Here is a 15,691-nt window from a genome sequence, read left to right as displayed (position 1 = left end):
TGGGCAACTCTCTTGTGGGTAACTCTCACAGCGCAGCTCCAAAGCGTGAAAGGCTCATGCTGCTACTGGTGCAAGAAGCGGCCACAGGTAATAAAGCACCGCAAATTAAGGAGTTAAGTTAAGGAGCTTAATGTCCGGGCCCTGCAGTTTAACCCTCAGCTGTTCGCCCCGCCGTTACTGAGGCGGTGCCGGAGGTGGGCGGGGCCAGGCGCGGGTGCGCGCGGCGCTCGCAGCGTGACGTAAGGTTCGGGGTGCACCAATGGGAGGCGGCGGCGGCGACGTTTGAACGGCGCGTGGCGGTAGTGGCGGGCGTGGGTGGTGCCGCCCCGCGGGGCCGAGCGGGCGCTCCTGCGCGTCCCGGGGGCCGAGCGGGGCACAGGGCACAGCCAGGTACAGCCGGGCCGCGGGGAGAGAGGAGCTGGACGTGCGCGGAAGGGGGAGCACCGAGCTGCGGACGAGGGAAAATCCAGGCCGCTGCTGCGCCCGGATCCGTGCGGGCCCTCCCGCCTCCGCCGGGGACTCGGGCGGTCGCAGCCGGTCGAGGGGAAGGGCTCCGCTCTGCGTTCGCCCTTCCGAGGAGGTACGGCCGGCCGTGCTGGGTGCTGGGACGCTGTGCCTGCACTTAGAGGAGCCGGGGCCGGCTGCCGGCGCCTCGGGACACGCCAGGCGAGCTCTTGGCTCCGGCGCCGGTGTTTAAAGCCCGGCCCGGCCCTGCCGCGGGCACCGAGCGTTTTGCAGTTCAGCCTCCGCGCGGTCGGGACAGCGGCCTCGGTGAGAATGGCCAGAGCTGCCTGTCTTTTCCTGGCTGTGGGGCTTTGTTGCGTGTGTTCCTCCGCTTAAAACTGCCCCGAACTTCACTCGTCTCTCCCTGTGCCTTTTCCTTTGGCGTCGGGGGTGCGTGGTGCAACCCCAGCTTCATGGGTTCCTCACACTCTCTACTTTTAAAGGTAGAAGATGGCAGAATCCTCGAGAAAGTCCTTCAAAGACAGTCTGAGTGATATAAAACAACGTATGAGAGAGAAAAGAACTCAGAAATGGTTAAGGCTGGGTAAAACTACCCAGTTCTCCACCGTAAAGGCCAAAAGAGCAAGTAAGATGCTTAAATGTCTTAGGACTTATAATTTATTTGTTTTCTTTTCAATCCCATTTGAAACACTCACTGTTCTGTTGCAGACAACACCTCCAACAAAATGAAGGTCATTCAAGCAAACAATAGAGATTTGGCTCTGTCCTTGCAAGAACACAAGCTCAAACTGAGGGAAGCTGAAGCTACCATTCTTCAGCTAAGGAAAGAGTATCACATTTTGAAGGCTCAAATGTTTGACTTGCAAAGAAATCATAGGTTCCAGCAAGAACAAGGACATGTGGAGGTATTTGTAATAATAACTATATGAGCTGGTGAAGCTGAACATCAGAATATGTACCAATCCATTGACAGATATTTTTATGATCTTAAATGTTTCATAAAACATTAACTCAGTATGTTCAATGGGGATTTTTTTCACCTAATTTGGTATGCTGGTTCGGGTACCTTGACACATGGTAATGAATTTTTTTTCTCACTACTCTTTCTTATTTACCTAAAATAAGAAAGACTTTCATTTTTGTTAATTAAGATTTTATGTTTATTCTATCTTCTGTGAATTTTGTAGGGAGCTTATCACATGTGAAGGCACCTGACGGAGGTTTCTTCAGATTTTAGTTATAATGCTGATAAGTTTGTAGTTAATACTAGAGTATGATAGTAAGAGTGTTACTGTTCTTCCTTTGTCCATTAGAACCGACTGTCGGCCTTGAATGAGATAATTTCCAAAGTCTCTCAGAATTTACTGGACTCAGTCACTCTCCTTGGCCCAGCAAAGAACTTGTGTTCCATAGATGTAGTAAGTGCCTTTTTGTCTTGAGGAGCAGGACTTCTGTTTCTGATTGCTTTCACTTCTTCCACCATAGCTGCACGTAGACTTTTAGATCTGAGCCCTAGTTCAGAGCAAGGACTAGTCCACAGTTCCCAGTATCCCGGGGTGCACACTGCGGGGGTGTGTCAATAAGTTATAAGTGGGACTGCTAGGCAGTGGTTGGAGCACCCTGATTTTCTGAGGCACAGTTCCTTCCCCTGTCTGCTTGCTGTAGGATTGAGCTGGGGATGAATGTGCTGATGTGCAGAGGCTGAGAAGGTGGCTGGCTAACACCCACGGCACTTGGTATTAGCTAGACAGAGAGTCAAGGTACTCTTTGGTGCTTTTAGGGTAACTTGGCTATTGTCTAAAATTTGTTGATGGTGCAAACTTGTTTCAGCCATATAATCACAGTAAGATTTTGTTGACAGAATCAAAGAGTGCTTTCTTCGGGTCCTGGAAACAGTTGCAGTGTCACAGGACCAACACATTCAATGTAAGTATCATTGATTAATGCCTGTCTATCTTTGGAAAAATCTGTTACAGGAAGTTTAATTTTCTGACTGGAAAAAGGGAAGCAACACAGTGTAATGAAAACTGTTCCTTGTGTTAAAATCTACTGCTGTTCAGTAAATACTACCTTCGGTATTTTTCTCTAGAGAACCTCTAAAGTGTGTTCTAGAAGATGGTCCTGTACTTCCAAGTGGGATGGAAGCTGGTGATGACAGAAATTCTTTGTCAAAGATCTGTATGGAATCTGAAAGTGACATTTCCTTTACCAAAATAATTCCAAGTGAAGGTAACTAAATCAAAGTATCAGATGTTGCTCTATTTTTGAATTAGGAAAACAATGTGTGAGTACAAGTTTAAAACATTGCTGCTTTTAAAGGAACTGATAAGTGACTTTCTGCTTCTTGTCATAAAGGGCAAATACTAATGCTGTCCACTGCTAAAATGTTTAAATGAAGATGTCCAGCAAAATGGGGAGGAATTTAAAACTGCTTTATCTTCTCTATAGCTACATCTAGTTTCATTATCTATCAAACAGTTCAACCAAGTAAAATTGCCTTTATACAGTCCTTGGCATTTATGAAATCAATAAAAACTTGTTAACAAAGCAAAATACTCAGGAAAATAAATGATCTGTAAATAACCTTCCAAAATGAACAGTTTAGAGGAAAATGCCAGTGTTATATTACCTAACTGCTTTCTGCATGGAAGCTATATTAAGCAGAGCTTATCTCAATTGCCAAATCCTAGATTATAAAAATCTGTGGAGAAAACGCAAAGAATAGTCTGAATTTTTGACAGGTTCAGAATTTTTGCACATCTTAACATGATTTTTCTGTTTGCCTTTAATATGACATTTTCCCTTCAATTATAAGGGCAGCCATCTGATTTTCATCTGAACAACACAGTGCCAGAGCTGGAAAATGTTTCTTCAAGTGTAAAGTTTGGATTTGGTAGTGTGTTACCAAAAAGTGTATCCACCAGACGTCACTTTTCGACGATGAGGAACCATGATGTAATTTGTACTGGTGTCTTGGACCATTTAGAAGCACCTGATTCAGTAAAAGAACTTTCTGAACAGGATGAAATTAGGCTTGAGGAAAGTCTAGAGAAGTGTGCTACAGAAAATATAAATGCAGCTGTTCCTCACTTGAATGAAAGCAAGGTTGATTCAGAGCTGGCATTGAAGCAGAAAACTTCTGAAACTGCACAGTTCAAATTGAAACGTAATTCTGATCTTAAACAACTAGAGTGTAAAAGCAGAGAAAACCCTCAACGAAGGAAAGAAAAGTATCAGAAAGGAAAACTGGAACGGCCACTTACTTCCCAACAAAGACCAGGAAAATTGGGTAAAAAGGCTTCTAAAGAAAAGCAGAATTTCTTGGGTGGCATCAGTGATGCTTATGACTTTCATTTGGAAGAGAGTGTCCATCTTACACCTTTTCGACAAAACAAGGTGAACAACAGTGATACTGAAGTGGAGGATGAAGAAGATTCAGCTGAAACCAATATCATTGAGTCAAGCAGTACTGCAGGGGACTCAGATGACAGCCTCTATGAGCCTTACAAGAGTAAATCAAAGAAAAGGCAAAGTTTGGTGGATGAGAGCCCTATGTCACCAATCCATCCAAGGCCAAGGTCTAAAAGATGTTTGGCACAGCGTGAGCAGAAGCTCTGTCATGAAGAAGAGACTGAAAACAAATCAAGTGATAAGTCTATTAGTAAGTACAGAAAGTGTTCTGTAATTGGTTTTGTTTTCTTGAAAGATAACATTGTTTAGGAGATTTAGGCTTTTTTATTTTTTTTTTAATAGCAACTAAAAGAGTAGTGTTTTAAGAAAGGTTAGATTTTCTTTAAAGCTTGCTTATCTGAATGAACTGAACTGTGCCTAATTTCTTCACAGAGCAGCCTTCTGAGCCATCTCGTGGGCATCTCTGTGATGTTACCAATACAGCTGCAGTGCTCCCCAGCACTGGGGATGCAGAAATTGTCCCTGAAGGTGAAGGACCTCAGTCCCCAAAACGCAAGCGGCGAAGCTGTAGTGTTACTGTGAACTACAAAGAACCGAGTATTGTAGGGTAGGTGTCTTGACTTTTCAGTTTGACATGAAGTTCATGATGTTCCATCCAATAGAGGATTTGAAAAGCTTATTTAGATCTTGAAAACAAGACCTTAAAAAAAGAGCTCAAAGTACTCAAATTCTAAAGTTAATAATACAGCCTAGTTTGTGTGAAATGGAGCTTACTAGCTAAAAGTTATTATTTTGAGTGATGTAGGGAACAGAACTCATTTTGCCTTTTTTTTTTTTCTTTCAAACAGGAAACTCAGGAGAGGAGATCCATTTACAGATACAAAGTTCCTGTGTTCTCCAATTTTCAAGCTGAAAAAAGATGCTAAGCGACATTCTCGCAAGAAAGACTATGAAAATATCCAATGAGAAATTGGTTAGTTGTCTTTGAGATTCCCAGAAAAACCATGCTTCTGCCATGAAGAAAGTCATTTCCTGGATGAAGTATTTTGTTGCACAGTATGTTATATAAATATGTAAATATTTGTGTGTCTAGCGTTAAGGACATCAGATTAAGGGGGCCTGGATTTATTCTAGTGACTTATTTTTAATGATACAGATTGATTACTTTTATAACTGAAGTGATTCTATTCAAGCTCCTTTTGACCGGATCTGGGAGTATATGAGAAATCTCTGATGGATAAGATGGTGAATGTCATTGTATGGGTGAACTTCAGGCACTTAAACTGTTTTGAGCAGCAAGTATTTTTAATAACTGTGTTTGTACAGATCTTGTTTATGTGATGGCTGTAGTTTCATGTAGAATCTTATAATAAACATCTTAGTCTTTTGAAACAGCTCTGAGTGAATTGATGTTCTTTTGGCAGTTTCCATAGTTGCTCCAAGGGCACTAATGTCAGGAGTGGGCATAACAGGCCTGTGTATTCTGTGCTCATCTTATGTGGTGGCATAAGCACTGTTTAGAAGCAACTCTGCACCTGCAATTTGATTCTGTAGCTGCAGCTCTCAAATGCAGCAATTTAGGCTTAGTAGGTCCAGCATCGATGCAAGTTAGCAAGAAACAAAGCAATTTTTTTGTAAAGGTTAGTGAAGTAGGTTCCACTTGGATCCCAACTGTTGTGGGACATTCATAACAGTTAATAATAATTTTGTCCCTGCTTTGCCCAGTGCCTTTCCCAGAGGAAGAGATGGCACATTTGAGCTTGTGCTATTTAGTGCCACACTAGGCTGCATGAGGACAACAGTGTTCTCAACTGTCCACCACTCAAACTACTTTCACTTTGCTTGAGACACTTAAGTCTTAATAGGTTTGTGAATACCCAAATGAAAGCTTCATTTTAAACACCTAATGGGAAAACTCAAAAACTGCATGTTCTTCCTTTGTTTTATAAATCTGCCTGTCCTACTTCAATAGGTGCAAGATCTCTCCCTTTCACTAATACAACTATTACTTACTATTTTATTTGTAACTTTTTCCATGGCTCTCAATAATACTAATACTAGCTTCAGCTACTGAGCATTTGAAAACAGTTGTTCACAACACAGTCTTTGGATTTCCACTAGTCCTAGAATTCCAGACTGGAATTCTAGGACTAGAGGAACTTAAGCAGAGTGGTTGAACTATAGTGTTAGAGCCTCGACCTAATAATGCCAAGGTTGTGGATCCTATCCCTGTATCAGCCATTCACATTAGAGGTGCACTTAATGATCCTTGAGGGTGTTCTGTGAACCTCAGGTGCTTTTTCAGGAAACAAATCTGCAACAGCTGTTTTAGCAGGGAGAGAAAAAGAGCAGGGTGATTGTAGAGCAGCCCAAGGCAGGTGTGGTGGGTCTGGGTAGTTTTTTTCTTACTGGACTGAGCAAGCTTTAAAAATTGAAGTGATGAATTGAAGTACCAAGTAATGAAAAAACAGAGACCAAAATAGGTAGGGTTTTGTACATATATAATTTAAAACTATTCTGTACCAGTACAATATATTAATTTGACAAATGTAAAGTTCATCAGCTGTTAAAGCATTTGCAAAACCACATATCCTACCATAACTTTATTGCACAGTATCTATGAAAATATTAATTCTTAAATTAGAAAACACGTTTCAATATAGAAGAGACAATCTGATTGAAAGACGATAAGAAAATCTACTCTGAAAATAACAAAAATTCACAGGTTACCAAGCTTAACAGGTGCATCTGTAGGCCCAATCTACAAAACAGGTTTATAGTATCCTGTTCTGGCTATTAAAGAAAAAGTACTCACTGTACCTTTGTTATAGATCCCAATGTAGGTCAGACTAAATTCATACAAAACACAATGGCAAGTCCAGCATTTACATTTTGAATACCTTGGGTACCACATTTACTACTTCTAGATAGTTCCTGACATCTCCTTGCTGAATTGATCTGTGATCTAACATTGCACAGGCATTTTGCAGGAATAGATTCTTTGACACAGCACAGGATTGGTTTTCTCTGTCTCATAACTTGAATTTTACCAGTATAATATCTGTAAATATAAAACACGAAGAATGAAAGTTTAATCTGTTTTTCACAAAAGCAGTTATAATTTACAAACTCTAATTAGAAAATGTCAAGGGACAGCTTTTTGGCCTGTACTGATCTCCATTGAGAATTTAAGTGTACCTCTTAACTGTAGTGTAAGCAGCAAAATGTATATATATTTTATGTATATATGAGTGTGTGTTCCTTTGGAAGGTATACTAAGAGTTGTATAATGTTAATATGTTTCTGGGTCTAAATAATCACAGTTAATATGCATTTACAATAAAGCTTGGTAGAAAATCCAGTTTACCACAGAGCCAAGTATCTAAGCTTGAAGCTGTCCTATGTTGTCTTCCTTTGTGTACAATAGTCTTATTTCTGCTGAACAACCTAAAGAATTTAGCAGTGAGGAGTAGTAAGTAGGGTGGATCATGAAGTGCAAAAAACCTTAACTCTACTGAGCCAATTAAAATTGTCTAGTAGATGCAAAGTAGTCTCTAAAGTTATTTTGGGTACTTATGTCCTGCATAAGCCAAGTCACTATGACATTGCACATCTAGCCAGATTTTTTTTTCTTTTTCTTTTTTTTTTTAAAGAGTGGTTATGAGATTACAATTTGCAGGTAAAATATTTATCAAAACTGAAAATTAATAGAAAAACTTGCATCTATCAAAGATCACAGGCAGTCCTTTTTCAGAACTGACTGCTCTTCTCTCACAGCTTCTCAACCAGCTGAGTGTTTCTTTTAAAAAATAATATTTTATAAAAAGATTCTACAAAGAAACAAGTGTTTCAGAACCCCCCCACACCTGTTGTTTTCCCTTACAATTTTCTTTTTTACTGGAAAAAAATAATAAAACTTTATCAAATAGGTACTGCATTAGGTAAGCTATAACATTAGGTGAGCTATAACATCTGTTGTCTGGGAATTTTCTTCATCTTCCCAAACATGTGCAACTTCCCCCATGTTTGTGGGGTTTCTGAGGCTGTAGCTGATAAACTTATTAGGAACATAAGGTAATCGGCACACAAAAGAAATATTCCATAATTAAATACATTATAAAGCATTTTAATAAAATAATTTTTGTAACTTCAGTATAATACATGTTTGCAAAACTAAAAGGGTTTTTAAAAGTGCTAAGTATTAAACAGAAGTTTCTTAAAAGTCCCACAACTCAGATATAGAACGGCTTTCCCTGTCCATAACATAGGCACACTATTTGGTTGTAAAAAAGACAGTGTCACTTGTCAATTAATCCAGCTTCTTTAATTTTTGTGTAGAAGAATTTCTCCAGTATATTGGCACATTTGTAGTATTCGCTCTCGGGGGGGTTGTACTCTCTGCAGTTTGTAAAGACTCGCTGCAAGTCTGCCATGAATAATTTCTTAGACACGTAGTACCTGTTCTTGAGTCGCTCACTCATTGTTTTGAGATCTGCACAGAAGAAAAATAGATTAACAGCGTTGGATTCAAATACGTTTTGTGTGCAGTGTCCCTTCAGACTGATTTGCCATCTAACATGAACTGGCAAAGCTAGGATTTGGAATGGAAATTGCCTTCAACTCAGGCAGGGTCTGTATTTTAGTTTCAAAAGTAACTGAGCTGCTGGAACTAAGCAATATCTCACTGTAAGGATTAATTTATGTAGCGTTTATTTTTCATTCTTTAAAACATTAAAGCTTTTTTGTTCTGTTCTCATACTTAGAGCTCTGAGTTTTCTGTGGTTAGTAGATGTCCCTAATCCTCTTCTGACTGTCCTGAGACAACCTGTTCTCAGCTCTGCTGGAGGAGGCCTTAGGGGTATATGGGCAAAGAATTCAAACATCACAAAACATGTATGTTAAACTAAAATCCTTGCTGCTGTGCAAACACAGCAGAGAAGATACATTGGTCTACACTACAAGCAGGATTTGTAGCCTTGAAAAAAAAGATAAAATTTGTTCTACACTCTACATATATTTTTATTACCTCTTCAGAGTTTATAGTTTTATATCCTTTTTAAGAACCATGTGAGAACTGATCTCCCCTGCTTTCAGAGCATCATGCAAAACATTTACTTAAAGAACATTCTTTAAGAAGTGTTCTCCTTTATACTAAAATCAGTCATCCATAAAATATGTAAATCATCTGTGTTCTCCACATAGTCACTTTCCCAGTAATTCTCATCAAGCATTTAAAAATTCTGTCTACATTACAAGTGTTCTAGGAGTGAGTACAGGAATAGAAGTAGTGGGAGGTGTGCTGGATGCCTTGGCTTTTCTCACCTCAGATGCTCTAACTAGTTTTTAGCAATGCTTGAGCCAGGCATCAGCAGCACCTTTGTGAAACTGAAACAGAAGTAGTGGAAATGAAGAAGACAATGTCAATGAGTATTGCAAGGACACCAGAGACCAAAGACCTCCAATGCAAAAAAATTAAACTTTTTAACTTCAGATTTAAAAATATGGTTGTGTTTTTGTTTTGGTAATGATCTGGGGGGGTTTGGGGGGTGGGTTTGGTTTTTTTGAGGGGAATTTGAATTTATTAAAGGAGAAGAAATCCTTTCAAATTGACAAGACAAGATTATTTAAGGAAAGTTTAATGGATGCTCTCAAATACTTTTTCTAATGGTACAGAACTTGCCACTCCCTAGTTTTGCACAATATTTTGCAAAAATAAAGGCTCATTCAGCTCCCTTTAAGTCTGAAATTCAGGTGCCTATTCCTAAAGTAGTTGTCCATAGACTAATTATAGCACCCAGCTGAGAAGGCTGTTCAGCTCGCCCTATAGCAAATGTTGCCTGGCTAGAGAGTTAAGCTGTTCTCCTCTAAGCACAGTGAAAGTTTGGTTCCATCTGTCACTCAGCCATACAGCTTTTGAATGGCAGATGAAAAGGGGAAAAAAACCCCAAAGAGTATTGCTTGATACAGCACCTGAAGAGCACTTAAAACAGGGTAAAAAAGCATTTCTACATGAGAACTGACCTTAGGAGGTAGTAAAAAAAAATTACAGCCATACCTCTCAAAAATTGTACCATTTAGTCTGTATACAAACATAAAGGCAACTGTTCTATCTTGTCTGAACAACTTTTTACAGTATCAGCCTGCTGGCAGGGAGAGCAGAAAGAAAGCTGAATTTATCACAAATCAAGGCACAGTTTAGTCATGCTGGGTTCCTTAGCTGAAAAAAAAAAGCAAAACTAAACCAAAGACTTCAGCTCAATCCTCAAAGTAAACTGCTGCCCCTACCTCTACTGTAATGCATCTGAACAAGAAAAGAACAGACAAGATTCCTACTTTGAGTTTGACAACCCAGGTAAGTTGTTTGTAACCACTGTTCAGATTAAACAGATTTCTGAGCTAGACCTCTCAGAAAAGCAGACAGAGAAAACTCTGCCACAGAAAGGGACTCACATTCCTTTTCTTCATTGGTAGAAAATAAATTTGTGTTGGGGGTACAGGAAGCCAGCGATTGGTTTATAAAGTATATGTACATCTGCTATTTGGGAAAGGTAATTTGAATATAAAAAAATAATTAAACTAATTTGATAGACATGGGCTTGGAGCCCATGCACAAAGCAACATGAACAAATACTTTTATTTTCTGAGAAACTGATAGCTAATAGCCTGCCATGAATCTGTATTTCATTCTCTAATGATATTAAAGGGTTCAGAAACTGTAATCAAAATGATAGAGGTGAGTATTGCACAAATGAGGAAGGAGTGCCAGAATTCAGTTTTAAATCTGGTGCAGTACAAATCAAGCATTCTTTTAGAGTATCACTGAATTATCATTGAAATTATGTGTCCCAGAAGTCAAAAGCTGGGTCATAAGAGAAGCAGTCAAAAGAAAAACATTAGCAGTTTTGTACTTCCCTTTGCAAGCAATCCTACACAAACAATAGCTGCATTACTTAGAAGTAAAAATAAATAAAGAAATAAATGTAACACCTCAGAAAACTGTGGCAGATCTAAAAGAAAAAGATAAAAGTTAGCTTAAAATTAGTTGCATGAAGCATTTTCCTAAACTCAAATTGGAGCAAAGTATTAAGACTTACTTAGAAAACCGTGTGACCTTTGAAAATATTTTGTCTATATGATTTAGAAATCTTAAATCTGTATTTGAAAGCAACTCAAATGCTCAGGTGTCCCTGAAAGCTTGCCTTCAGGTTTTTTAACATTATGAGTAGGATCTGCAGTAACCAGTTACCACACACAGGAACATATCCCTACAACTCACCTACACCAGCTGAGTCCTGAAAGCTTCCAGCTGATTGCACCATTTAAGAGTTTGTTAGAGCTCTCTAGGGCACACTAAGATTTCAGATAGGTACACCACACATGTTTCAGAGAGGTCACAGAGCACTCATCAATTTCAAACGACAGCATCACACTCTTGACACTTCACAGCTGCAAGGTATTCAGCTGCAAGTAACATATATCTTTTACCATAAAACAATCAGATTAAATTTTATCTGCTATGTCTGCAGCTATAATGATTTTTAAACTCTACTTAAAAAATGTTAATGGCATTACCCATGGGAAACCTTATAACTTCATAATATCCAGGAGCTTCTGTTCTCTTCACGGGTTCCATGAAGGGCCAAGCGCTTTGATGGCTCTTTGGTAAAGAAAAAAGTAAGGTATCTAATATGGAAACTAGATATTGGAAATCATTTAAAAATCTTTACAGAACGTAAACTAGAGCTAGCACTCACCTTGACTTGCTGCAGGATGGTTTTTAACGTGCTGTAAAGTTGATCTGGATCCTTGGACTCCTTACTTGAAGGAAATATAAATACAAAAAGATTAGTTTGAGTCCCTTATCTTTGTTCCTACTATTTGCATCTTATCTAAAAGCAACTCCAAAGTTTCAAGCATTTTATGGAAGAAATAAAATTTAAAACAAGCAAACAAACCCAAACAAGAATCCTCAAAAAAGAACCCCACTACCCAAACCACACTTGCCCATAACAAAAAATAAAATTAAAAATACCACCAAAAAGCCACTTAAGAACTCATCTCTTGTAGATTATTTGATTCCCAGTGGATGGAAGGAAATATCAAGTGACATTGTTGTTTAAAGACTTTTCTCAAAGGAATATCCCAACTGCTTCAACATTTTAGTTTGTGTAGCACTTACCCTCTTTCTTTTCCGCTTGGTTTCCAGCCAGTCTCTCCTGTACACCAACAACATGAGATATTATATGGGAACTACAGTAGGTCAAAACATTAACTGAGTTATTGCAACTCAAAGCCATTTCAGCACTACTGCAGTAAAATGGGTTTGTTTTAATAAAAGCTACTCCTAATAAATAACATAACCATCTAGCCCACAGCTCCATTTAATTTCCTACATGATTCTTCCACCAGACTGCTGAAAAGATTTTACCATATTTCTATATGAAACACATTTCTTTTCAATAATTCAATACATATTTTACTGCAACCCACCCCTGTAAAGAATAATCATGACAAAGTTATCCAATCTGATTCCTCAGGGACAACGAATAAATTGCAGAAAAGCATAACCAAAAAAAAGTCCCCCAAAATATGATACTTAATTATTTTTAATTCTGTTTTGTCCTGTACGTTCATGCCTAGCACAGAAATCATTGTTGTTCAGGAGTACAGTGCATTAAAATGGTGCCAGAGGGAAAATGCTGCCTACAAATCAAAGATACAAATCAAAGAGCAATCACATATAAGTAAAATTATACACACGTACAGAAAACAGGATCAGCCTGGGATGCCTTGGGGAAATCTCAAAGACAGCAGTTGTAATGGAAGCACAACAATCTTCACAGAAATCAAATCAGCAGACCAAAACAATTACATTCTAATCAAAAAGAACTATGTGACTACATTAATATTTCTAGTCTTGGACCTTTCTTGGGCTATTCTGCTTCTGTTCTACATTAAAAGAGTTTGATACATACTAATTCCAGGAATGCTCTCTATAGGAATCTGCCGTACTCCATCTTTGAAGCAAGAGAGGCCAGGATAAACTTTTCGGATTTGAGCTTGTTTTCTTTCTATGAGTTTTTTAATGATCTGTAATAAAGCAGCAGAGAAAACAAAAAATAATTTATTTGGTCTAAAGTCACCCAGAAGATTAATGCAAAACTGTGATGAACAGAAACATTCTCACTTCCTATAACTTTGCAATCCTTTTCCATGAAGCTGAAAATAGAGCTGAGCTACCTGAGCAAACACTGATTCTGCAAATGAAGCTACTAGGTCTCTCAGCTATTTTGGCACAAATCTAGAAAGAAAGGAGTCATTGCTGGCTCTATTGATCACAAGCTGCGCAGCTCTTGGGAAGACTGGAGCAGAGGCAGAGAAGGAAATTTTCTGGAAGAAAGTTTGAGAATGGGCTATAAAATTTTAACAGCTGGAACTTCTGAAGTGCTTCAGCACAGCTGGTCAAAAATTTCAAGGCACATACTGAATGCATATATTTTTACATGTACATACATGTTCATATTCAAAATTTTAGAAATTATTCACTTCAAAGTCTCCATATATCTATCTGTAGGAGTTGCTTATGTATCAATCAAAGATTGATACATAAAAAATCTTTCATGAGAGTAAGATTTTCTCTGGAGGATGTCAGAATGATGCCACGCTTCAGAATCAAAATTCTACTTGCTTTGCAAATGCTAGGGAAAGGCTTTTCCCACTCCTGGGTACATTCTATTTTACTTTGCAATCTCATTACCTCAAATTCTAAGCAATTTTCTTTGGTGGTCTTGATACCCAACTAGATACTTATCTAAGCTTTGTGTGTCTTGGATATGTGACTTTCAAAACTTCGTAACTTGGAGTAAACAAATGCACAGCCATGCACACTGCCAGTCTGATAGAATAATTTCTTTGGAAATAATAAAAATGGACATATTTTTATTTTTAAGGACCTTCACTCCCTCATACAGAGTATTTCCTCTCAAAGAAGAGGAAAAAGATAAATTCAGACTTTTTTTTAACAAAATTAAAAAGTCAGGTTTGAACAACCTTGAAAGAACAAATTATACATAGTATTTCTTTAAAAACAAGGAAAATATTTAAAAACAAGCGGGAGCATCATAAATATTTTGCTAATAAACTGCTTTATTATATAGAATATTATTAAGGACTAAATAAAAAACAACCCACATAAAATCCAAAGAGGGACAGACTGGAAATTAAGACAGTCCACCCTTGATTTATATATTTTGAAAATGGCAGAAAAAAGAATCCTCTTCCTTTCAAGTAAAACAGGCCATGCAATACAAACACCCCATTTAAATGTCAGTCTAATGAACACTACTGATATGGGAGGGAAGGAACTGACAAAGTCATTAAAGAAATCAACCACACAAGATTTTGCTTAGTTAACTACCACAAAATTGAACTGTGAATTACTTCTCAAAATACCAGGACTTTAACAGTCTTGCTCTTGTTAAGTCAGCAAGTTAGAATTTCATGCTTCAACTACAAAATTTTGGCACTGGGACTTGAATGAAGGGATTATTCTAATTAATAAAAGTATGTACTCAAATTTAAGCACCAAAGCAAAGAAGAGAGCTAACCCAGCACCCACTGAACTCTTTCTAAACATCTGCATAGAGAGTAACATTCAACATTTCATTTCAACCTTCACCTCTTTTTGCTTTTTGATGATGACAGAAAATTCCGTGTAGGGGATCCTTGGATTTAATTCACATCCCATTAATGTGGCACCCTCATAATCCTTGATGTAGCCAACATATTTTGCTTTTGGTACTTTAATATCTTTGGAGAAACCCTGACAAAGAGGAAAAAAAAAGAACTTATATTGTCATTATGCCATTTTCCTTTTACATGTTTGTTTTAACTGAAATGAATGAGAATTGAGAACCAGATTCATCATAATGTTAAAATACAAAAAATACAACAGTGAGTTACAGACCATGGTTCAGTGTCAGTGTTGCATAAACCTTCTCGTGGGAGGCACTTGATAAAATAACAGTTAATTGCTAAGAAGGGCAATAGGGGAGATTGTACTCCGTTTGAATGTGTGAATAGTAGATTGTACCAGTTTTATATGCAGAACCATAGAACTGGCTGGAAGGAACTTGAAGAGGTCATTTAGCCCCATCTCAGCTCAGAACAGGTCTCATCATATCTGGCTGATCAAGGCCATGACCAGTCCTGAATATTGTAAAAGGACAGAGAATCCACCACCTCCCTCAGCAACATTTTTCAGTATTTCACCACTCTCAGGACAGGAAAGGAAAAAAAATTTCTTCTACCTGGTTGCAATTTCCCACTATTCAGGTCATCTTCACTGCCTAATGCTGTACACCTCTGAGAAAAATCTGACTCAATTTTGCTGACCAGATAGTTGACACCTGTTTATCAAATCTATTTGACAGAACAGACATTGCCATCTTTCCTGAATTTGAACCTCATGCTTCAAATCAGGAGGAGCTGTAAGTGCAGGTCAGGTAAGTTTTTATCTGTCACAGGTATGCCTATTCCTTCTTTATACTTCTTATAGAATCAGTGAATGAACTGACATTTTACTAGTTTTTAGACTAGACAAATTATAGACTATACCATATACTTATGTTATTATGATAGATAATTCTATCAAACTAAAATGTATTAGAAGCCAAAAACATTACCCAAGATGAGCACATTTTATCTATAAAAAATACACATGTAAAATTGTACTATATATTTTATCCAATTACTTTGTCATGCCTAGTTATTTAGCCAACCCTACTAGATACAAAACTTCTTGCACAAAGTAATT

At 38.1% G+C, this 15,691-nt stretch overlaps 2 protein-coding genes across 2 annotated transcripts in view; one reads left to right on the top strand and one right to left on the bottom strand.

The window, feature by feature from the left end:
- Positions 1 to 954: 954 nt before the first annotated feature.
- Positions 955 to 4,842, top strand: SGO1 (shugoshin 1). The gene is made up of 8 exons (XM_066570236.1): positions 955 to 1,090; positions 1,174 to 1,370; positions 1,779 to 1,883; positions 2,327 to 2,391; positions 2,555 to 2,694; positions 3,281 to 4,126; positions 4,309 to 4,483; positions 4,725 to 4,842. The coding sequence occupies exons 1-8, from the start codon at positions 955 to 957 to the stop codon at positions 4,840 to 4,842; spliced, it is 1,782 nt and encodes a 593-aa protein (XP_066426333.1).
- Positions 4,843 to 6,360: 1,518 nt separating this feature from the next.
- KAT2B (lysine acetyltransferase 2B) overlaps positions 6,361 to 15,691 on the bottom strand; it is a 40,461-nt gene continuing 31,130 nt past the window's right edge. Inside the window, exons 13-18 of the mRNA XM_066555223.1 lie at positions 14,555 to 14,698; positions 12,852 to 12,966; positions 12,056 to 12,092; positions 11,631 to 11,694; positions 11,449 to 11,533; positions 6,361 to 8,368 (exon numbers count right to left, since the gene is read on the bottom strand). Of these exons, the coding sequence (XP_066411320.1) occupies positions 8,175 to 8,368; positions 11,449 to 11,533; positions 11,631 to 11,694; positions 12,056 to 12,092; positions 12,852 to 12,966; positions 14,555 to 14,698 (639 nt within the window). The 3' untranslated portion in view covers positions 6,361 to 8,174. The remainder of the gene's footprint in view (positions 8,369 to 11,448; positions 11,534 to 11,630; positions 11,695 to 12,055; positions 12,093 to 12,851; positions 12,967 to 14,554; positions 14,699 to 15,691) is intronic.

The sequence above is a fragment of the Molothrus aeneus genome, chromosome 1, assembly GCF_037042795.1.
Source record: "Molothrus aeneus isolate 106 chromosome 1, BPBGC_Maene_1.0, whole genome shotgun sequence".
Classification (NCBI taxonomy): domain Eukaryota; kingdom Metazoa; phylum Chordata; class Aves; order Passeriformes; family Icteridae; genus Molothrus; species Molothrus aeneus.
Note: the sequence above shows the minus strand (reverse complement) of the source record. Positions and strands in the feature narration are given on the sequence as shown.